Source organism: Lepisma saccharinum, chromosome 16 (genome assembly GCF_977018435.1).
Source record: "Lepisma saccharinum chromosome 16, izLepSacc3.1, whole genome shotgun sequence".
Classification (NCBI taxonomy): domain Eukaryota; kingdom Metazoa; phylum Arthropoda; class Insecta; order Zygentoma; family Lepismatidae; genus Lepisma; species Lepisma saccharinum.
Window position 1 is genome coordinate 41,558,114 of NC_139244.1, and position 25,325 is coordinate 41,583,438.

General features: G+C 37.6%; 1 protein-coding gene across 4 annotated transcripts in view; it reads right to left on the reverse strand.

Annotated features, from left to right (window-relative positions):
• Nucleotides 1-25,325, reverse strand: part of LOC146000429 (E3 ubiquitin-protein ligase SHPRH) — a 101,868-nt gene that overhangs the window by 37,654 nt on the left and 38,889 nt on the right. For all 4 annotated transcript variants that reach the window (XM_083138045.1, XM_083138046.1, XM_083138048.1 and 1 more), the window contains exons 8-16: nt 24,353-24,487; nt 20,873-21,060; nt 14,567-14,730; nt 12,348-12,521; nt 11,092-11,269; nt 9,292-9,407; nt 7,947-8,081; nt 5,788-5,999; nt 4,635-4,808 (exon numbers count right to left, since the gene is read on the reverse strand). In XM_083138045.1, coding sequence (XP_082994171.1) covers nt 4,635-4,808; nt 5,788-5,999; nt 7,947-8,081; nt 9,292-9,407; nt 11,092-11,269; nt 12,348-12,521; nt 14,567-14,730; nt 20,873-21,060; nt 24,353-24,487 — 1,476 coding nt within the window. The remainder of the gene's footprint in view (nt 1-4,634; nt 4,809-5,787; nt 6,000-7,946; nt 8,082-9,291; nt 9,408-11,091; nt 11,270-12,347; nt 12,522-14,566; nt 14,731-20,872; nt 21,061-24,352; nt 24,488-25,325) is intronic.

Below are 25,325 nucleotides of genomic sequence, written 5' to 3' on the forward strand. Positions count from 1 at the left end.
GACATATGCAGACATTTATATAAATATTGCAAAACGATCACTAACCTGTGTTATAACACGCAAAAGTTCTTCTGTAATTCATCCAAGTTCTGCTCTTATATACACAAATAAATACGCTATAGAAACGATGTTAAGAGCCACAGATAAAAAAGCATTTTAATCATGGTTTTGATCAGTAACGTCCTGCTTAAGTTTATATCCTTGAAAGTTTTGTGGCGATGGGAATAGTTTGGAGGTTTCGAATGTGCAACACTGTATCAGGATTACACTGCAGACGAAACCGATAAAAGTGAATGGTTTTCGTGAGCTTCCTCGCAATCCGAAATATCCGAGCTCGAGTTTTTTGTTCCTTCGCAACTAGATGAAGACAGAGTTGTAAATATTAGTGGCGAGCAATGTAAACCAAGAGCGTGTTAATTTCGTACTGTGCGCAAGAGTGTTATTCTTGGTTACTTGCAGTTACTTGTTTGTGTTATTGTAGTGTGTATGTGTGACGTGTCAGTGAGACGATTGGAATGCCAGCCGCAAGATTCACGTTAGAACAAAGATTTTTTATGTATGACACGTACCTACGTGAAAACAAACTCGTGTAGAGACATGTGTAGGTAATTTGTACAGAAATTAGCGCAGAGTGATTTCCATCTTTTTCCGATGTTAAAGTATTATTGCAAGGTTACCATTTCGAAACAGATGAAAAAGTGAAGCGTAATGTAAGAATAATGCTCATTAGCTAGAGCCTTGATTTTCTTGCAAAGGGTATGGACAAATTGGTGCAGCGGTGGGGCAAATGCCTGAATCTCTATGGGGATTATGTGGAGAAGTGAGGAAGGATCCTTCTACACATGTATGTATAGTTTTCTAAGGTATCTTAAAAATAAATTTTTTTACAACATACGGAAACTTATATATTGAACGACCCACGTAAAATGTAGTCAAGTTAAGACTTAATGAGAGTTTTATTCATATGATGAGAAGAAACTGAAACAAACTTGATACAGTAGTAACCACATAGAACATTACATTTACTCCTGTATATACAGTGGAACCAAGAGTTTATGTTCCCCGGTTTTGCATTTTTCTGCAGCATACATTCAATATTCATGGTCCCAATAGAGCAAAATGCTATAAAATTTTCCTCAATTTTACATTTTCCTGTATTTTAAGTTTTTTCAAGTTGGTCACCTGAAAAACATAAAATCAAGGTTTCACTGTATTATGGATGGGATAGATTATATCAATATCATGCAAATGATATTGATATGGGAGCCATTTGGCAAGAAAAATTTAGCTTTCTTATTACTTCTATACAAGGAAATTACATACATTTTTCTTTATGGCAATTAGAAATTAAACTTTGTTATCTTCCTACATGTGGTTTATCTTCTCAATTTCAAATAAAATTCTAAATTCTGTAAAAAAAGATCAAGATATTACTCATTTCCACCACAGTAAAACATTTAGAAACAATTAAGAAAAATTTTAGAAAAATACTCATAAGTCCAGAGCCATCTATTGTTCACCATAGCAAACCATATCCCAACATAGTAGCAATTTTTTTTAAATCTATTTTGTTTCAAATTATTCAATAATAAGTTAAAATCAAACAATATTGTAAAAACTATTCAAATTTGTTAACATTAAACTTTGTAGAAATTATGTCAACTCGTATTCGATTCTGGAAAGAAAAAATATCAATAAAGAATGAGGTGAAAAATTATCATCACCACTACTAAAATAAAATGGCTGAAGCCTGAAATCGAAAAATTGTACGTAATTTCTTATTTCTTTATCCCAGGTTGCGTTTGTGTTTTACCGAAGCAATGAGACGTGTAATATTCGTATATTTCGCATCAAGTGCTTAAAAAACGTCATAAGATTAATTGGTGCAGTTGATGAAAAATTCTGCCATTTTGTTTTTATTTTTATGAACATAACGGTACAAATTTGTATGCAGTAATTTAGCTAAGAAAACACATTCCAGTCCTTTGGTAAAAGGCAAAGGTAAAAATGTACTCTGAGCCATGCACCATGACAGAGGAACACAGGGGATGTGAAGGTAAGGTTCTACACATTTTTTTTTCTTGGCCATGGTGGAAGCAATGTGATTGGCACCATGCTGGGGTTGCTCCAAGGCTGGGTGTGCCCCCAAAGCACTTCTATGCAGAAAAATTCCTACTTGAGATCACTTATCCTGAAAATCAAACTCAATGCCCCATGTGAAGGACAGATATCCTAGCAATTGCGATAACTTGGCTACATTGATTAACAAGGTGAATACACTATTAAGGTCTTTCATGGAATAGTTATCATCTTGTATCATATGGCATGCAAAGAAATGCATGCATTCGTCCAGCAGAAGCCAATATTAAATTTAGACACTAGACAGGCACACCTCATATAGAATCCTGTACTTTGAATTGATGCTTTTCAATACAACTGCCATGAACATTAGTATCAGCTCTGCCCTAGTTTAACCTTTAGCAGATGGATGGGATATATATATAGCCATCATGTATATTTCAATTCAGGACGGATGAGATATAAAACTCCCAGCATCACATGGCAACAATTAACGTGCCATTTCTTGGAAACTACACACGATATTTCAGTTATGTCTTTCTTGTTTATTAGTACACACATAAAAAGTAAAGTGCTCCCCTGTGCTTAGCACCACGCCATGAAGGCGTATAGGGGGTGTGGAGGTAACGCCCCACACTTTCTTGATCCGGTCATGAGTGGAGGTGATGTGATCAGCATCACGCCCCTGACTGCCTTTACCCCCCAGGGTTTCCCCCAGGTACCCATGTTATTCGACGCTGGGTGGGTGCCGGGCCGCTTCCGTTAGAAAAGTTCCCGGATAAATACTTGAATTACAAAACAATATATCAATTGTTACCATTATTAACAAGTGGAGTTGAAAAGTTCATTACCTCTTGTAATATTATGGGATAGATTTATAAAAAGGGCTATAACTCTTAAACCACTGATTTTTTCTGATATATTTGACTTTTACATGTAATAATGAGGAAAAAGCAACACTTAACAACATGTGACAATTAGGAGTCATGGAGAGATGTGGGAGTAAAGGCACAATTTTCAAAATTTGCCCAGCACCTTATACCATATTTCAGTTGTCTTGTTTGTTCATTAGTATACTTATTAAGGTATGACAAACTCAAATTACAAAACATTGTTACAATTGAAATTCTGGAAATTGTTTCCCTGAGCTGGCTACACTGATGCTCTTATACATCGTTATTATAAACACTAAGTTGCTGACCAAGGCATTTTAGTTTAGTTCTTCATCTGAGGAAGACCCTGATACAGGGTTGAAACGTTACCTGTTAAGTGTTTTTTATCTTAATAAACTGCCTTGGTCAGCAACTTAGTGTTTTTAATATGGAAACAAGGCTTAATTATATTACAATTGTTATTATTTTCTTGCACAAGAAGTATTAGCCTGTTTTCAACGAAACCTTGCATAGTTGCAGAAATTTACCACTGTTACATACTACGAGGGTCGTTCAAGGAAAAAGTTTCCCTATGTTGCAAAAAATTTATTTCTTAAGTTACAGACAAAAATTAAGTTGCACCAAGTAGCATGGTCCTTTCTCACTTTTCAACATCATTTCCAAGGCAGCACAAGCATTTGTCCCATCGTTGCATAAGTTTTGAAAAGCCATCTGCAAAATATTCGGGGTCCAGGGAATGAAGAACACTTTTCACGGCTGTTAACATTCCATCGACGTCCGTTTGAATTCTGGAGTGTAGTGATGAACAAAGTTTTCATCCTGAGTCACAATACGGCAGAGAAAGTTGTTCCCTTCATTGTGCTACCAGTTCAGAGAATCCAGGGAACATGTCATACGTGTCGTGAGATTTTCTGCAGTGAGTTGTCGTGGGACCCAACGTGATGAAACCTTCACGTATCCCAATTTTTTGTGGATGATTTTGTGTGCAGTCCTGACGGAAATGTTCAAATCAGTGGCTGGCTGCTTCACGAACCTTGATTCGACTGTTGGCCAAAACGAGTGCATTCATTTTGTCAACCAATGTTGCATCACTGACTACAGACGGGCCACTGGGCCGATCTTCATCGAATATGCTTGTTCGTCCTTCATAAAACGATTTTCACCACCTTCGCACCATTTGCACTGACATTACAGTCTCTCCATAAACAACAACCAGCTTACTGTGGATGTTGATAGGAGCGAGACCATTTGCCCACTCATACCGGATCACAGAACAAATCTCTTCTTTACTTCACACCGCCAAAACATGTTTTTCCCCCATCACTCGCTACTCCTTATGGCCAGGGCACGTTTCTCACTGCATGACTCACGGTAATCACGTGCCGCCCGTGCACGATAGCCCACACGAACATTGCATTGTGTATAAATGTAGAGGAAAGACGAAAGAACACATTGCTAGTTTAATTTCATTTTTCGTGCTCGTACTTTCTCAAAAAAAAAAAAAAAAAAGGAAACTTTTTCTATGAACGACCCTTGTACATTTTTTAAAATTCACTTTGATGTATCATGGGAGCTAGAGCTCCAGGGGTAAGCAAAATTCATTTTTTTTAAATATATTTCAATGGCTTCCATTAATCACCAGAGAAAAGACAGTTGACAAACCTGTTTTTCTTCCTTGGAGCCGAACGTAAATGGCAGTCCACGGCATCATTTACCAAGTTTATAGGTGCTTCCACTTCCAAGTCTCGCAGTTCCTTCAGAACCTTAGCTCGATTATTATGCAGTTCCTCCAGCTTCCCTGCAAGCAGAAGCCCCAGCCCAGAAGCATTGTTGAACCTGTGGGGGATTGTAACAATGAGAATGGAAAAGTTGATGAATAGATGATAGAGCAAATAAACACAAAACACACACACAATACACCACCCACTTCACCTTGGTCCTTGGCCTCTTCAGCTGTTCTACCATTTGTTTGTCTCAATTTTTTGTTGCATGCCAAGGATGCCTTCCCATCTGTCATGGAGTCTGGTATGCATCAATCTCATATTCATTTATCTCTACATCACAAAATTGGCAGAAAAGAAAATTCAAAGCTTGTTTCAAGTCCATTTTATCCTTAGAGACTGGAGTTACAGTTTGAAGTGAAATACAAACCCATGTATAATGTGTTTCCACCACAATTCAAACCTGGGACCCCCTTGATTACAAAGTTACAGGATTAGAAACTACAGTTGGTCTACATAAGTTGCGGCTATGGACACAAGTGTGCATGGACTAACTGGACAAGTTCAGTGGTAAAACAGGGATGACGGGAAGCAAGTTTCCATAAAAATTGCATGTTTTTTACATATGGGGGGCAGTGCTGGTTACGAATTGTAACAGCCATTACAAAAACAAGTGGTAATAAACAAATGAAATACTGATTTGAAACCCACAGCATAGTTTCATATATGTTTATATCTACTTCCCCTTTTTCATTTGAACAAACTCATTCCAACTAAGCAAGTCCTTCAAAATCAAACAGTATTCTATCTAAGAAATTCCAAAAGTGGAAGAAATTTTATAAAACACAAATGTGTTTATATTCATAAAATATCAAAACACAAAATTACAGATTATTTGCAGAAATATAAGCTTGCTAAAATTTCCGACACTAATCTGCCCAATTTGACACGGTTTTCATTTTTATAACACAAAAAATCCAAATGACATTTTTCAAATTATCTGATATTTAAACAAATAATATCCAGGAAAACTTGTATCGGGATTTAGCCAACCCTAACTCACGCCAACTAGCATCCAATACCATTTTACTAACCTGTTTGAAAGTGAGGAATGATCCTTCCCAGTGTTGCTGTTACGATCACTGCTGAGATCATCTTTCACTCGTCGAATTAAATCTTCTTCAATATTTTTCATGGAAGACCATGTTACAATTTCTTCCCACCATGGAGATGACAACGTAAAATTGTCCATCAGATCGTTAACACTTACACTCAAACGGGCAACGGTTTCTTGAGCATCTATCACCTACAAGATCACAAATCCATCAATTGAAGGATTCAAATTATTATGACAGTAAAAACTTCTTACGTCACATGCCGGTAACATACTTGTTAAAAACAACACAAAAGACACGAACAGCACGATGTTTTTAACTAGTCAAATTATTATATTGTTTTATGAAGATATGAGGCCCCAAGTTTTTGTTTGGCTAATTAAACACCATATCTCATCATGGCTATGTTAGACACTACATTTTCTAACAATGAGATGACACAAATCCAGGGTTTCTGTATCTACCAATATCAATGACGGAAACATAAAAACATATAATAAAAATAACCCATGGTGCACAAGCCAGTGACGACCAGGGCAAGTTTTGATATTTTCTCAAGACATCCAAAGGTCTCTTCCACGTAGTACACCCTGGACTGTATTATACAGACTAGCAAGGTTCTGGCAGCTGGCCCTGCAGCCAGGATACTCCTCTGTGGGACTCGTGTTGTGTTGTCCCTATATGTTTGTGATTGTCCTTTCATTCATCTCATAATCATTCACCCTTGTCTTCACAATTAGCAAAAAGTGGCAGAAAAGATTAAAAAAAACTATCAAAAAACATATACACAAAACAATTTTATATTATGCTGAAATATGCATGTAACCACCACATTGATGAATGCTTATTTTTCTACCCGTGACAACAATTAGTGTCAGGGAAGAGGAAAAGATAGCAACGGTAGGTGTATCCTTAATCTCCAGCTAAGCCAGACCAGGCACTAAATGGAAACTAAATCTCACCTCTTTATAAAGCTAGCCACTTCAATAGAGCTCGGCTACATTAACCAGTTGGTGAGATTAGCAAACAATAGAAAATGTTGAAAATTTTTAGAAATTGGCACAGAAACTAACCAAAACAATCAACAAATATCTTAACCCTTATGTAATAATGCATATTAAAAATAATTATTTTTTGTATAATTCTTATTGCATGGTGAATTTAGTTTAGTATGTATTAACACCATAAAATAACATTGAATTAAGGTAAATAAAGTGGCCTTAAAAAATATTTCACAAGAACAAAATTGGATTGCAAATGATCACACCATAGCAGTTGAGATTAAACTACTTTTTTCACATTGTTTTAGGCTCTTTCTCTTTGGATACCATATTTTTAGATACATATTTTCATCTTTCATACATTAATGAAAAATATTATAAAATAATAGAACTGCATAACTTTATTATTTCTTTCAGCCATCTTCCGACTTATGAAGGCAACAAATAAACAATTGCTAGCTTGGTCATTGAAAGCAAGCTGTTGTATCACATTTTTCACCAGTTTTTGTCTGCCAGTTCAGCCTGTCTTGTTCTTAAACTGCAGCAAACAGAACAGAACAGAACAGCTTTCAAATGTCACAAGCCAAGTAAGTTGATGCTGCTGGAATCTGAAGTGAGCAGAGCTAGCTGTTCTTGTCTTGAGTTCTCAAACAGATGTGGCTGACTTGGCTGGAGTTTAAGAAAACAAGAGGTTACAAATTACTGATTCGTAGAAGGTAGAAAGTAGGAGAGCATTGCTTGCATTCACCCACCCATTAAAAAGTATCAAATAATGAAGTCCGGTAATCAAAGATTTACTTCTTTTTTAGTATTTCTTACTGCCGAATGTTATGAATATGCTGAAAAAATCTATTTTGTGCAAAGAGCATAGTCTTAAATTCAAATTTGAGATTTACTTCACTATTACAAAACTGAAATATCATTTAACAAGCTGCTTTCGAACCCAAAATGTACTCAGTTTTACTGAGATTCTGATATTTTATTCACCAGAAATAGATAGCTCTATCCATTTCAACTGCTTTGCTTGCAACCTTCGATCTTGCATTTGGGAATCTTGAGGGAAATGAACATAAGGTATTCCAAATAGAATTTTCAGTTTTATAAATGGAAAACACAAGTTAATACACAGCTGATTACCTTCTGTAGACATTTCTCCATGTATTTTTTTTCCATTTGCATTGCCTCATTCTTCAGACTGCTGTCCCTCAACGTTGGAGGAACACTGTGGCCACTTTCCAGAATCTCTACCAGGTTGTGAAGGGTGTGAAGTCTCTACAGTATAAATTTGCATCAATCAGGAGAGAAGGAATTCTCAGATCATAATGCATTAAACATTAGTAAGACTACCATAAGGCAGACAAGAAAGGGCATAACAAGTGAGTCGACACTGAAATACTGCCATCAGATAATATCAGATGGAATTTATTTAGAAATACTGGCTGGCTTTTGGCCACTTCCTGGAGTCCATAAAATGCCACATGACACTTTCGCAGAGCATAAAGGTCCTGGAAATTATGCAAAATCTGAAGATTTCACTTATTTTGCACCAGTATTGTGTGAAAAAATAGGCTTTGTGTTTAAATGACAGCAACTTTAATATTCTTAGTAATTCTTGAATATTTTAAAGCAAAACTCTAGTAAGTTAATTCATATATTACAGTGGAATGCTTACATATTTATTAATGAATATTTTGAGCAATTTTTAATGCTTAAAAATACTTCAGGCATCAGTTTTGTTATCGGTTCATAGTGGCACCAGTTCAGCTGTATTATTTATTTATTTATTATGTATGATTCCTTTTATTAACTTGAATTTATTTAATGAGTTAGTGTAAAGATACTTATAAAAATGGTAAAATTCAAAGGGTACAAGAGTAAAACCAAGTGTATAAAAAAGCAGGATTTGTCCTGTTCTTAATCAGTCAAACTTGTCTCGTACAACATTCCCTTGAAACCTTCTGATAACATTCTAGGTCCAGCAAGTAGAGTTTGAATTTAATCTGCTTTCCATTTTTTCTTTAATGCCATTTTTTTAGGAATGAACTTGTATAATTCTCAGTTATACACTGCCAATACTAGTAACCAATACAAGACCAAACATTATGTAAAGACTCTGACAGATTTATTTACCTCCTTAATTCATGCATGACTTGTGGATTTTTTGCATTGCAAAAGAGAAGTTGCATACTACAAGTGTATTATCAAAATACAAGATTCATTAATTATACTCTTGACATTCATAAAAATGATAGACAATATAAGTATCATGCACAGAATTTACAGAAGATACTACAGAAATATCAGATCAATCATTGGATGGGTACCAATATAGTACCAAATAATCTGTCCCACACCTACTATTTTCACCTGATAAAAATAATCCTGGTTGCTGAATATTTAGTTATGATTTCAAAAATGTTGTTACCAAAGAAAATCAGTTTTTCAATCCAAATTAAGCTTCTACGTGAAGTGAACCAGCTACCTGAAGTGTATCAGTTTTCAGCTTGTTCTTGTGTTCCTCTATGGTCCGCAGGACTTCTCGGTATGTCTCCACAGCTTCTTCCCATTCGTGCTTGATCACTAGAATGCCTGCCAATCCTGTAGAAAACAAAATACAGATAATTAATACTTTTGATTTTTAGTTACTGTACTTGGATTTTTACATACATATATACCGTTTCTAAGAGTTATGTGTGATCACAATAGCCATAACTCATAGAACATGTTGCATGTATGAACTGCAAGCAGTCAAATTCCTTTTACTATTGATCACCTAAAATCAACACCAACTTTCATTAATTTTTATATAAGAATACTGCAAATATCAATAAAGGTGATGCTATCTCTTGTGCATTACATTGTGCCATCAAGGCACATAGGGTATGTGGGGGTAGGGTACTACACATACTGGAGGTGATGTGATGTTCCAGCAACCTTCAGCGAAAATATAGAGGTAAGAAAATTCAAGGTATGCACATATGTGAAACACAAAACACATGTTACCATTAATTTAAATTCTTTTGACAAATCACAATTTTGTTTACTACTGTTGAAACATGCACAGTAACTGAGCTACAGTTAGCCTTTTCAAGGAAAGTTAGTTACTGTTACTTACAAACACTGAGCCACAAACGGGACACAAGTTAATCAACAAGTAAATCTAAATTAGGGCTAAGCCTTTAGTACTTTGAACTGATACCCATACGGTTCAATACAAATTATAAGCATTAATTTATCAGTTTTACTTCAAAATATTCAAGAATTACATGAGAATATTAAAATACCTCTTATGTAATCATCACTACAGTTTTCAACACAATATTGGTGCAAAATAAATGGAAACTTCAAATTTAGTAGGGATGGAACAGATTAATCAGTACTCTATCGGTATTGGCTGATATAGGCATATCGGTTTATCGGTAAAATTAATGATATGTTTACCAATCCAATAATAAATAACCCGTGGTTCAACAGCCCATTAAAAATAAGCACCTACCAACTGACTGCCAGCGTCACTCCCATCTGATTCTACTCACTCACCAGAGGTGGAAGATCATCTAACAAGTTAAGGGGTGACATGTTGTCAGCACGGCCAACCCCCAGTCTTTGTTGTAGGTTTTCTTAACTTGGTTTTATGCTACTCATTCGTAGCTCCCCAATTTCCTCACGATGGTGGGTGGAAAAGTTGTTGCACTTTCCTCGGAAGACTCGAACCTGCATGCACCCCATAGCCGGAGCTCAAAGCATTACACCTTAGATTGCACAGCCACGATGCAGGACTTACCAATCAAATATATCTATTGATGTGTGACTCGTGATTTCCAGTGTTCGCTCAGTCTCCCTCATCACTACACATATCTTACAATTGAGTGCAATATTGTGCCATTTTGCTAAAATTTTTATGGCTATAAACATGCAATCTTCATTCTGTGTCTTTTTCCTCTTTCTTCATTTCTTTCTTTCCCTAAATACGCAGCTTCTTTTGCATTGTAAAAGCTTAGTTCATCTGGTAATATACTTTCACAAACTTTCATATTGGCCCATCCATAAAATTTTGCATAATTTCCAGGAGAATGAGACTGCAAAAGTAGTGCATGGCATTTTTGTCGACCCCATGAATGACAATGTCGAAAAAGTATCGGTGAATAAAATCCAGCCAATACTTTCTGATACTGATACCACTCGGTATTGGCCAATACCAATACACTGGTACTGGCTCAGCCCTAATCTAAATCTTTGATTCCTTGGATCACACACACGTACACCAATGCCTCCAACTCACCATTCAGAGCTGCAACGTGCTGTCTGTGAGCTTCCTCACACTCGATGCTGGTTTTCTTGATGAGGCTCTCCAGTAACTCTTCCATCGTCATTGTGGATTTGCGAAGGGGGATGAACTGACCCTTGACTGCTTGAGGATGGCAACAAGCTTGTCGAAGAGTCAGCAATGGAGCCAGTATCTGCAACAAAACAGTAATGTTTATAATAAGGGTTCCCACTAATTTGACTGAAACAAATTCTCTGGTTTTTCCAATAACTTTCCAGACCATCCTATAAATTTTCACTTCCTTAACATTATTAATAAAGACATTTCTTGAGTTGCATGGAACTATATTTTTAGATATTTCTTTTGATTTTTGACTTTTCGCTGAATTTTTTACAGCAGTAGGTCAATACATTTCCAAGTTCTTCAGCAGCAATATTTTATGGTAGTGATTTGAATATAACTCCTGATATCAGTCAGTAGCATTCTAGAATTTAAACCATTCACAAATGAACCAGGTAGGCACACACAGAAAAATCTTATAACAACAATAATAAAAAAATTGAATGTTTCAAAAGTCATGCAACCTTAAATATGATTGATTGATTTGATTTGATTTGATTTCCTTTATTTTACTTCGCTTTTTGTGCCACTTTTGGCTAATTTGCTAAGATGGGGATGAGTGATGATATGATGAATGGACACTCACAAATATCCATGCCCAGGCCAAGATTCGGACCCAGGACTCCTGGCATCGTAGCATGATGTGCTAACCACTCCGCCACAGGGGCCCGGCTTAAATATGATTGATAACTACATGAAAACTGTAAGATACATTTATGCTGGGTTTTCTGCATTATGAAGCCTCATTTATTGAGATATTTTTAATACTTTTGATTGCTAGTTTACTCCATGTGGGAAATTGTAGAAATTAATTAATCTCTAAATTTAAGAAGTACTTCCTATTATCCAATACAAAACTAACGAATATTCTATTTTGTTTTATCTTTCTAATTGAGTTATTTTATGTAGCTTTCCTACTTCTTAGGATAATCACAGTGATGATGAATATGAACCATGGTTCAAATCTGTCTTTGTGGTATGTTCTGCCAACCATTCCGCAACCAAAGGTGGTAAGGTTTTCTTGTATAGTGTGGAAGTTAGTAACAGTCTATCTGCTAATCTGTGTAGTTAAGCTAGCAGCACACACATGATATATAAAACTCTTAGGAAGAGAGAGACAAGGCTTTCAAGGATGCTGAAGTTCAACTTACCACATTCACAGTCGATCTGTCGAAAGAGCTCAGCTTTGCATCTAACGAGTGAAACCTTCTGAGGGTGTTGATGAGGTCATGTGAACATACAACATGTTGTCTTCTGTAAAAATGCTCTTCTACGGGAGAGAAGTTTAGCCAGTGGATCTTCTCACATTGCTTTGGTATGTTAATCTGGAAGGAAAAGTAAGAGCAAATGATAAAAAAGGGTCAAATGTCCCTACTTTCTCAAGTTTTCCAAACAATTTAAAAAACACTCCTCACAAAAAGTTTGGAATATTGTTACGTTAAACAATAGGTGGTAGACATGGCCTTGGAATGCAACAACACATGGTATATGCCACTGTGCGTATCACCTACTGCCTAATATAACAATATTCCAAACTCTTTTCAGGAGTGTATATTTCAAGACAATTCATTGGTGATTTAATATGCCAGTAAACAGTGCTCGAAAAATTTTCTTGAAAGCTAGGACCCAACTCTGAAAATCAGGCACCAGAAAACCACCTACTTGCAATTGTGCATATTACAGATTGTTTCAACAGTCAAGCAACCCAAACTTTGAAAATGTATATCACGAAAACGTAAGATATTTACAGCTGGTTTTCTGCACTAAACTGATCACTGGGCTAATAAATTTATTTTAGCATTTATCCAAATAAAAGCAATTGCATTATTTCAAAAACATTGTTAATTTGAAGAGAACGTCTGAGAATTGATTTTCAACAATAAATACCAACTCTTGAAAATTTGTGGGATCATTTGTTTGGGTTTGACTTGTCGTAAAACAGTTGCTTTGAGAGCAGAAGCAGGGTATTTTTCTTTGAAAACTTCTTGCAGCTGAGTGTAAGAATTAGTAGTAAAATACTCTTCAGCAAAGCACACACGCTGCTCCAATGTATACACCATGCTGAATCAATTAAAAAAAACAGGCACAGTAGCTGCGGAAGTGAGCAAAGAGAATTCAGGATAACCAGGGGCAGTCTAGAATTCTCTCAAGAGTTCAATTTCGGCACAAAATTTTGATTTATGATTTTTCATGTAAATGTATGGCCAATACTTAGGCACATATTGCATGCGTCTGTTCACAATATTTTGACCTGCTTGTGTTGCCATCTACGGAGATATGTCCCAAAAATGTCACTTTTTCACTCAAACCATAAAATCATCAGTCAAAAATCCATCAAATGTTGCACATGACCAATATAGGTCGTAAGTGATAGACTGACATGGTATCAGTAGAGGCATGCAAATTTCGTTTTTGACTAAAAAACTAAATATGAAATAACATGTTGTAATATTCATTTTTCATGTTTCTGAAAGGTGTGAGGTGCATTTTTCTACCCTGTTTTGTCACGAAATAATGCGAAATGAACTGCAAAATGCAAAATATACTCTTTAAACACGAAATTTACCGTTTATATACCGACGCGACACTTTCTGAAGTCTGAAGTATCCTGTGAGTTATGCAAATCATGGAAAATTGATTAATTCTGCTGTAAATATTTGAGAAGCAAAAATGGACTGCTTTACACAGGAATAAACTTAATACTCTGGTAACTACATACATGTGCTATTAGAAGGGGTAAGTTTATTTTCTGTAATAAGTGCAGTTTTTAAATCAAATTTAGGAATATATTCACAATTTTAAAACCAAAATGACATTTTATATAGCACTTTTGATGTGACTATTCACCGCTATAACACCGAAATTTTATTTTATTTACCGCTTTTGAACCCGAAATTGACTGTTTTTGTACCGAAATTTTGCTTTTTTATTTACCAAAAATATGTGCCTCTAGGTATCGGTAATCAGACATCTAATTATGACCCTTCGATAATTTCTTACATATTTTTCTCACTCAACAAAATATTAAACAAAACCAACTGTAAGCATAAAAAATGGCTTGAGGGAGTAATAATTCAAACAGTTTTATCAATAAAAACTAAACTTGAGCCTTAACTTTACAAAAAACCTACAAATAAAAGATAAAATAGGGGAAATTTTTATGGCGCTCTGCTCTTCTGGGGCCATGTGCACTGAATGAATAATATGGGAAAACGTCAAATTAGGTTCTACTGTACTATGATTAAATTAAACAATAAAAGTCTATGCAGATGTATTCAAATGCTCACAATTTTTTTCATTATTTTCAAATATTCATAACATTCATGGTTACATTAGTTGCATTTTACAACTTTCAAACCTTGCCTCTCACCTGATCTAAGACATCTTTTTTTGCGGTTCTCCAGAGAATTTGTGAAATAACTCTTTCCAAAGGCTCTTTGGAGCCGTGACAGTATGGATTATACAGAAGCACTTCAAACCATGGTTGGATGCAGTAAGGATCAACACCAAGGAAAAGCAGAAGGCCATGAAGATCTGGAAAAGAGAAACACAAACATGATGTTTCACAAGTAAATAGGCTGTTTCACAGTATAGTGTCTTAACTCACGAAGTATGGGAATTAGATGGAATGACAAATAACAGTATATTTTTTTATCACTTTCTCAATACTTAAGTGAATGTTAACATTTATGTATATAAAATCTGGAAAATATTAATCATCACACTATTGGTATCATAAATACGAGGGCTATCCAGAAAGTAACTTACATTTTGGTGGAGTGGGGCGAAGGGTGAGGCTAGCGCCGCCATCTTGCTGTCAGAGCGTCCCCTCACTCAGTACGCATCCAGCTGTGGTAGCGTGCGGTTCGTGTTGCTTCTGCTGTGTTCACTGTGAATGTTTAAAATGTATGCTGGAATCAAAAATCCCGCAAGTTGTAAAGGGCGGTCAGTGATTAGATTTTTGTTGGCGAAAAACCACAAACCAATTGAAATTCATCGGTAACTTTGTGAGGTGTACGGAAACGACGTAATGAGTGAAGGCAGAGTGAAGTGGCCGACCGAGCATTGTGACATGAACTGGTGGCAAAAATCAATGTAAAGATTCGTGAAAACTGCCGCTTCACAATTACGAAGCTCTTGCTTGAGTTTCCTCAAATTTCACGAAGTTTGTTGCAGAGATTGTGATGCGACTATCACTTATTTCCACACATGAAGACCTGGCTCGCAATGCAGTGCTTCAACGACGACACGGAACTGCAGGCAGGTGTGAATGAGTGGTTGAAGTCCCAGGCGGCAAAATTCTATGTCAATGGAATTAGTAAGCTGGTGCACTGTTATGATAAGCGTCTCAATTTGTATGGAGACTATGTTGAAAAATAGTGTAAGAGTTTGACTTTCAAATGTATATAATAAAAAATGTTTCCCTTCACTTGGGCTTTATTTATTCCAAAACGTAAGTTACTTTCTCGATAGCCCTCGTATATTGTTTTATCAATAAAATTGCAGATAAGTTTACTCATCTGATATATCTTTGTTGATACCCTTAAACTTAGTGCCAAATTCTGCCAATTTTTTAGTAACTTTATGAATATAAAAGTACTTTCATGGAAGATGGCGGATAGTACTGGGAGCATGTTTCTTCGCTCTGCAAATTGTGGTTTTATTTTCTTGGTGTTGTGCTTCATTTGTGTTTTTCAATACCACGTACATGTGAATCAGAACTCTAATGTAACTATGGTCAATAGTGGCTCATTATTGGAGACGTGGAAAATAGGATATAGGAACTTTCTTTTTCCGGCCGCTGGAACTTCTTCTGGCCTGACCGCAGCCATGATGGGACTACGGACGTCCGAGGACCAACGACCGCGAGGTAAGCGATCCACTCTCGGTTACTTTCACCTCTTGTGCCTCGTGCTCTTGTGCGGTGACATCCATGTCAACCCGGGACCCTCCCAAGGAAATGATACTGTTTTTTCCGTGTATTACCAGAACGTGCAAAGTTTAAAAAACAAACTTTCTGACTGTGACATTCACTTAAGCGAGCTACTGCAATATGACTGCTTAGTTTTCACCGAAACTTGGCTAAACGACACGGTGATGGATAGTGAATTACCATTTTTAAAGCATTTCAATGTATTTAGAAATGACCGTGCAAGTCGTCGTGGTGGAGGAGTGATGATCTGCGTTAATGTTAAATGGAATTGTAAAATACGAAGAGACCTAATCAAAGACTGTGAAATTATTTGGATAGAACTCAATTTTCAAAAAAACAAAAAACTTCTAATTGGATCGTATTATCGCCCACATAAGAACTCTCCTATTTCCATCCTAGAAGCCTGCAGGGATTCGGTATTAGCAGCAATGACAAGTGGTGATATTATGCTATTTGGTGATTTCAACCTGTCCATCAATTGGGAAAGCCCAAATACGGGAACTATAAACTGCCAAAATGATCAGTGGTTTATTGATACGTTCATTCACGGAATAGGGTTAAACCAGTTCAACTTGCATAAAACACGTGGTGACAGTAACCTTGACTATGTACTGGCAACCCTGCCTAATATGCAGGTAACTACAGGAAAAAATCTTCTAACCTCCGACCATGACTCACTCGATGTCACAATGCACCTGCCTACCACGAAGAAAGACAAGGAATCCGTCAAGCAGAACCAACGCCCCCACCACCTATGGCGAAAAGCTCCATGGAATGCCATCCAGCGGGCGCTCAATGTCTACCCTTGGTTTTTGCTGATGGAAGAGGAAGTGAACGAAGCCGTTGAGAACTTTGTCGAAATTCTGCATGCCACGATAAAGGACTTCGTGCCCACTGCGAGACCGAGATCTACCAAATACCCCGTCTGGTTCGACAGAGAAGTTCTCTTTGTGTTAAAAAATAAAAAACAGGCTTGGTACCTATGGAAGCAGCACCCTAATGTTCACACTCACGGTACCTATTGTGACATCAGACGTCATTCAAAATACCTACTCAGAAAAAAATATAGTGAACATATAAATAACATAACAACCGAATGTACTACAAACCCTAAGAGATTCTTCACTTTACTAAATTCAAGAAAACAAAGCCCAGTTATACCTAAAGAAATTGTTCATAATACTGATATTGCTAGTGGAGAAGAAAGAGCCGAACTTTTTAATGTTTTTTTTCATCAGAACTTCTCACCTCCCTCACTTTCCGACCCTCTCCCCCACTTAAATGCTGTCTGTCCTCACACACTATCTTCAATCAAAACATCCCCCGAGGAAGTAAAATACCTTCTCGCTTCATTGCCCCTCCACCGGTCCCTAGGTCCAGATGAAATCCCCACAATATTCCTACGTAAAACTGCCAACTCCTTGGCTCTTCCTCTGTCTGCCTTACTCAACAAATGTTTCTCTAAGGGTGTGTTTCCGAAAAACTTCAAACGGGCCAACATTGTGCCCATTCACAAAACTGGAGATAAAAAATGTGTAAAATCCTATAGACCAATCTCGCTTCTATCGCCACTATCAATTATTTGTGAAAAAATCATCAAAAACAGGTTACTTCAGTTTACGTCACCATATATCAACACAGCACAACATGGTTTTCTTCCAGGCAGCTCTTGCCTAACAAATCTTTCCGTCTTACTTTCGCATGCTGCCAGAGCTATTGATAATAACTCCCAACTTGACACTATATATTTGGACATTTCGAAAGCCTTTGACAAAATTAATCATAAATTTCTCCTTCATAAATTATCATCCAGATTTAACATCCATGGCAAATTTCTCTCTTTACTCCAGGACTACCTCCATGAGCGTGAACAACGTGTTGTTCTTTCAGGTACCTCTTCTAACTTTCTTCCCGTTTTGTCTGGAGTTCCCCAGGGGAGTGTCTTAGGGCCGCTCCTATTCCTTCTGTACATGGATGACCTCCCTGAAAAACTGTCCTCCCTCCCTATCAATATACTTTTGTTTGCGGATGATTGTAAACTCTTTAAGGAGATCTCATCGCATCATGACATGATGATTCTTCAAAATGCTCTCACAGAACTTGTTAAGTGGTGTCGTCAGTGGAATTTAGAACAAAACCCTCAGAAATGCTCTTTCCTTACTTATTCCCTAAAAAAGAACAAAGTGGTGTCTACTTATACTATTGAAAACAAACCAATCCAAAACGTTTCCACCCAAAAGGACCTAGGTATTATCATGGATGAAAAACTCACTTTTAATTATCATATTATTGCTACCACTAAAAAAGCCATGCACCTTCTCGGTCTTCTATACAGATTTAGCGAAATTCAAAACCCATCATCTCTTGCTTTATTCTTTAAATCTTTCATCTCGCCCATCCTTGAATACTGTTCCCCAATTTGGGCAATGGCCTCAAAAACCAATCTCACCAGAATAGATTCTGTTCTCAGTTTCTTTCTTGCAATTGTTCGCCATAGAATACCTTCCTTTCGACATGTATCCAAATCAGACACCATGGCTGCTCTGAATATTCACACTCCATCCTTTCGTCGTGATCTAGCTGACATGAAATTTTTATACAAAATAATAAATGGCAAAATCAGAACAGATCTCCTAATCAGTGAATTCTCACTTAGGGTACCCCAAAAGCTAACGCGCAACCTGCAACTCTTCCACAAACCAACCACTAGGCTATCCCTTCTACAACGCTCCTTGTTTTACAGGCTCCCAGAAATCTACAACAAACTTCCCCTGAATGTAGATATATTCCTTCCAGAACGTAACTTTTGTATATTACTGACGAAGAACATGTAAATCTATCCCATCTTGTTATTGTTTTTTATCTTTTGTTATTATTTGTTTCTACTTTATGTTGTTTCAGTGTAAAATGGCCAAATAAGACTGTATCTGAAACTCTGAGTAAATAAAAAAAAAAAAAAATAATAATTAATATAATCTGGTTTTGTAAGGCAAAACCTATTGCTGTTACCTCTTCATTGAGCATTTGTAAATTTTATATTGAATCAGCTGATTTGTATTTGTATACAGAAGGTTGTTCGCTTTATATCCGACGATTTTTGATGGGTACTCACCTTAAGAGATACCACACCGCCACCACCGATCATGTTCTATTGGACCCCCAGCATTGTGGACTATCGCCCGGCATCACAGTTTCCATTGCAGCAAGCTCTGGCACAGGACAGGCATGGGAATTCTGTCCCACTCCTCCCTACAAGCTTTCCATATACCATCCAGGGTGCGCGGGCAGCGATGTTGAAGATGTCGTTTCAACAGTCCAAATGCGCAAAAATCCATTGGACTGGCATCTGGGCTTTTCACAGGAATGTCTTCAAACGGAATGACATGAATTCCTAATTCCTCTGCCATTTCCTGATAAAAACGTTGTGATGTTCTGGTGGTATGACTCGAAGCCTTGTCCATATGGATCATCACCTGGTTCGCGTCCATTCCATACAATTGTGGGATGTCTCTTCGATAGATATGTGTCAGAATGGAGTCTTGGAAATATCTGGCATTCACCTTCACGTTTTTGTCCACCTTGCGTATCATCAACTTACCCATATATCCGAATCCCGTCACAACCATAACGCCACGAGGGAAACTTTCCCTGCACAGACGAACAAAGTTGCTGCACCCCTTGCCGTCAATGTCACGGTATGTGATCGCCCAAATGTGACCACCAGCAGAGAGATGGACAAATGATTCATCCATTGTGACAACTTCCTTCCATTTGGAACCCGCCACGTACTTTTCATACAGTTTCCTGCAGTTTGTCTTACGTTCGGCAATGTGACGCAGTAGAAGGTGGTGTACATGGGCCTTCCGCACACACTTCATCCTGAGGCGCTTGCGAATTGTTTTGTTCACAGTTGACGGTGCAAGGTGAAATCTGTGGGCCATATCACATTGAGTCGGGGGATTTTCTTAGCATGCCAATCGACGGATCCCCCTTCACTACGGGTGACACTTTGCTTGCAGCCCTTCTCCTGGTGGTTTTCATGGGTGAATGTTCGCAAGGAGAGCCTGTTGTGTGTAACGGGCCACAATAGCTTTCACAGTTGTCACCCCGAGTGTTAACCCATTCTCCCGATACTGTTTTACAATGCATACAAATGAAATCTTAGCATGGAAAAGGGCCATTACGTAACTCTCCCAATACCGGTTGATTTTAGGTGCCATTTGATAACATTCACTACCAACACTCATGCACCTACAAGGTCAGACACAACACTGATCCCGCCAGCAGACCCATAGTTCCAGCATGATACACCAGGTGGCAGCACTGAATCGAAAATGGTCGGATATAAAGCTAACAACCTCTGTATTAGCTGTCATTTTGGCTAATCATGATGGGGATGAATGATGATTACATGAAACTGATAAAGGGACACTCACAAAGAATGCTCATACCCTGGCTGGGACTCTGTACCAGAAACGTCAGTGGCAAGATCGAAAGTTGACCACTTGAAGCACTCAACTATTGAGCCAGCTGGGATTTGTAGATCTTATGTGTCTTAACTGTATAAGTAAATTTTATATTGGTACTTTATCGTTAACAGCAAAACGTCATTTCTGCCTTTCTTATAATTTTGAGAACTGGAGGCAATCAATTTGTTCCCAGTTTAATTTAGAAACAGCTTAGCACCAATTCAAAGTGGAACAAACTTATGCAAAATAACCTAACCCAAAATGCAGTGCTCACCAGATAGGGACTTCTCTATAGGTGTCCCAGTGATACACCAGCGGTGTACTGCAGATAGGCGATGAGCCATTTGCGCTGATTTGGTGGTTGTGCACTCCACCATCTGAGCTTCGTCCAAGCACAGCCGCCACCACTCGATGCATGGAAGGGGTGACGGAAGAGCCAAGAAACGCTTCGGCTGCCGGAACCTTAGGAGGAAAAGTAAACAAGATGAATTTACAATAGAAAGTGAGTGATTTTAATCCTAGAAAAATTACACATTTTCTTATGAACATTCTGACTTAAAAAATAATGGAAACTGTTAAAAGTGTGTGTATAATTACACGATTCTAAATTCAAATGTCTATTGACTTTTAACAAATTTTCTATGGTAAATATTAGTGCTAAAAAAAGTATTAGCAATATGAGTAAAATGTACTGTTAATTATAAAGTATAATCATTCAGCCTGGATGAAAGCACTATGAGAATCACTGGGAAGAAAGAACACAAAAAGAGAAGATATAGTATATTTTATGTACAGTGATGTGCAAAACTTAAGGAAACACCTGGTTTTAGCCTGCAGTATCTCACAAAAGCTGCCTAAGATATGTGAAATTCATATTATAAGAACTCCACAACGCAGTGGCATATACAAAAGGATAACATCACACTTTATTTACAATTGGCCTCAAAGTACTGAGTACATGATACAGATGCCAAACAGGGTACCAAGGAAGGTTATGATTAGGCAATATGATCATACTTAATTTTGGTGCATGATTTTTCACTTTCTGCCCATACTTTGGACTAGGTTGCTCATGGGTTCTTTTAGCAACATTGCTAATTCTTCCATCATTGCAGTCTTCAGATGTCTTACAGTTTCCAATGGATATGCTCCAACACTCTCCTCTGATGCATTCTATTAGCCAACACATCCACCAATTGTGTTCACTTTCAAACAGCTCATCTGCAGCTAGCATAAGATTGGTTGTGGCATTATCAACCATAAGAAGGTACTCTATACTAGGGATGGCCAAACGGATCCGGATCTGAAAAATCCGGATCTGGATCCGAAAATTCCAGATCTGGATCCAGGTCTGAAAGTTTCGGATCCGAAAGTTCCAGATCTGGATCTGGATCCAAGAGTTCCGGATCCGTGGATCCAGATCTGGGTCTGAAAGTTTCGGATCTGAATCCGGATCCGAGAGTTCCTGATCTGGATCTGGATCCAAGAGTTCCGGATCCGAAAATTTTGGATCCGGATCTGGGCCCGAGAGTTTCGGATCTCAATCCCATTATAATATTACCACACCTTAAAAGGTATTATGATCTTCGATTACAAAGAAATTTTTCGTTAGTCCTACAAGAATTTTTTTCAAGTGTTGTTCCTAAAATACTTTGCTACGCATCGGCTAACACACTTGTGCACAAAAATAATCTTACTTGTTTAACATAAAATGTCAGAGGTGATTTTGTAAATGCCATTGAAACGAATATGTATTCGAATGTATTCGAATTCAAATGTATTGGAAATGAAAACACACATAAATGTGAGACATTCCATTCCAGGATGAAACCTTTAACACATATAACAAGATAGAAATGTTATACAAAAATTATACAATTGTTCTACAGTTACAGTTTTACAAATAATTAAAATAAAACATTATAATATATGCAGTGTTATATAATTACAAAGTGTAAGACTAACAAGGGAGGTTATCTAAGTGTCCCCCTCCGATTTCCATGAAACTTGGCAGTATAGTGGGGGCAAAGGAAGAATTATGTGTTTTTTTGTTTCAGCTAAAAAACTGTTTTAGGGGGCAAAACCCCCTCAAATGTCAAGATGAGGACAAATTGAAGTGAGGATCTGACCCCTGTGTTCCCCTCCGATTTACATGAAACTTGGCAGGTGTATGTATAAACGGACCCAAATGAAGAAATACGTGTTCTTTGTTTTAGCTAAAAATCTGTTCTAGGGGGCAACCTCCTCTCAAATGTCAAGATGAGGACAAATTGAAGAGGGGATCTGACCCCTGTGTTCCCCTCCGATTTCCATGATACTTGGCAGGTGTATAGTAGGGCCCAAAGGAAGAAATAAATGTTGTTTTTTTTTCAGCTAAAAAACGGTTTTACAGGGTGCAACCCACTCAATTGTCAAGATGAGGACAAATTGAAGTGGGGATTGACCCCTGTGTTCCCCTCCGATTTCCATGAAACTTGGCAGGTGTGTGTATAAACGGACCCAAATGAAGAAATACGTGTCTTTTTGTTTCGGCTAAAAATCTGTTCCAGGGGGCAACCTCCTCTCAAATGTCAAGATGAGGACAAATTGAAGTGGGGATCTGACCCCTGTGTTCCCCTCCGATTTTTATGAAACATGGTAGGTGTATAGAGGGATCCAAAGGAAGAAATACGTGTTTTTTTGTTTCAGCTAAGAACTGTTTTAGAGGGCAAAATCCCCTCAAATATCAAGATGAGGACAAATTGAAGTAAGGATCTGACCTATGTGTCCCCCTCAGATTTTCATGAAACTTGGCACGTGTATAGAGGGGCCTAAAGAAAGAAATACGTGTTTCTTTTTGTTTCGGCTAAAAAACTGTTTTAGGGGGCAAAACCCACCTCATATGTCAAGATGAGGACAAATTGACGTGGGGATCATCTGACCCCAGTGTCCCCCTCCGATTCTCATGAAATTTGACACGTGTATAGAGAGACCCTATGCTCCCTGTTTCTTCCTATGCCATATTTACATGGTTTCGGGGTCAGATCCCCACTTCAATTTCTCCTCATCTTGAAATTTGAGGGAGGGCCTCTATACACCTGCCAAGTTTCATATAGTGTGCGTGCGCGATTTGTTACAAGCACATTCTTACTTTCCAAAGAAGCGCATGTGGGATGGCAAAACGGATCCGAATCCAAAAGCATGCTTTTGGATCCAGACCCGAAAGCTTTGGATCCGGATCTGAAAGTTCTGGATCCGCGGATCCGGATCGGAAAAATTTTAGGATCCGGCCGGAACCAACCGGATCCGGATTTCGGATCCGCCAGGATCCGGATCTGGTCATCCCTACTCTATACAAATGGCACTGTTGAACAGACGCATATGGAAAAAGATTTTCTCATTACAGTAGCTTTCAGCACATGAAGAGTGCTTCTTTTCAGTATCTGAAGCTCCATAAGACCAATGGTCATAATACATCCCCCATACAAGAACAACCTAAATATCAATAACTTTTTACTACGTTTTTCGGGAGATACCATGTTTCTATCTTGTGCCAGATTAGTCTAAGTCCAGAGTATAAATTTGCTCTCATCAGTGCCAAGGTAATTTATTGTCCTTAGTGGGCAGGCGTTAATGGGGCAGACTCTACAGTTATCAGGCGAACAGTCTGTCTACCTCTTTGTTGGAACCCACTGCAACTTCAACCACTGACAAAACTTGTCAAAGAGAGAGAGAGAGAGAAATATATAAACTATGATGCAAAACATTACTCTACCTTCGTGTAGACTCGGAGTTGTGGTGAGGGGTGTCAACGAAAACTATTTCCTTCCTCAGAATTTCATAGCTGGTGATGACTATATCGTAGCTTGCTAGAGTCCGTGGCTGAATAAACCCTTCGCTGGACACTCCTCTGTAGGATAAAAAGGAAGCAACCATAACTTACACAAGAGAATTTAGATAATATAGAAGTACATCTAACAAATATATCAACTATTTAGAACTAACAACAATAAACCTGCACTTGTAACGAAAGATTTAATTCGTCAACATTTGGCATATTTAACATTATGTGAATGGATGCGGAAGGTGTGAAAGTAATATATGGTGGATTACTATGAAAAGATTTAAGGAAAATTTGAAAGATAATAGACAAGGCAGATCCGAAACAGGAATTAGTGGACATGCATTGATAGAAGGGCATAGAATTAAAAACTAAAGGTTTTTAAAAAATGCACTGTTGATGTACAGAGGCTCAAAATAAATCTTACTTCACAAAAAGGTTTAGAAATATATAACTATAAAGGTGACTGGGAGCAATGGAGTGGGCGAGTAAAATCATACCTGCCTGATGTAGGCATATACCACAAACTAGTTAAGTCTTTTATCCAGCAGGCATAAATGGACTCATATAAAATCTATTCCAGTAAAATACCAATACAAAATTTACTGATAATGATAACTGACATTGATATTGTGCCAATCCAATAAAATGGCAAATTTTCCATAAGGAATCTACAAAAAAAATATTTAAAAAAATAGTAGCAGCAATTCTATACTTGTGAAATTATTTTATTACCAGAGGCAAAACCATTTACACTACCTAAATGTAATCCTTCCCACTTTAAACTGCAGGTCCAGTCCCGATTAGCCTTACTGTGCATAAAGTGGACTTAAAACACCAATTCAATCAATCAAACTAAATGTAATCCTCCCCTACGCCTACCATCTTCTGCCACCCTTGTGGAAGA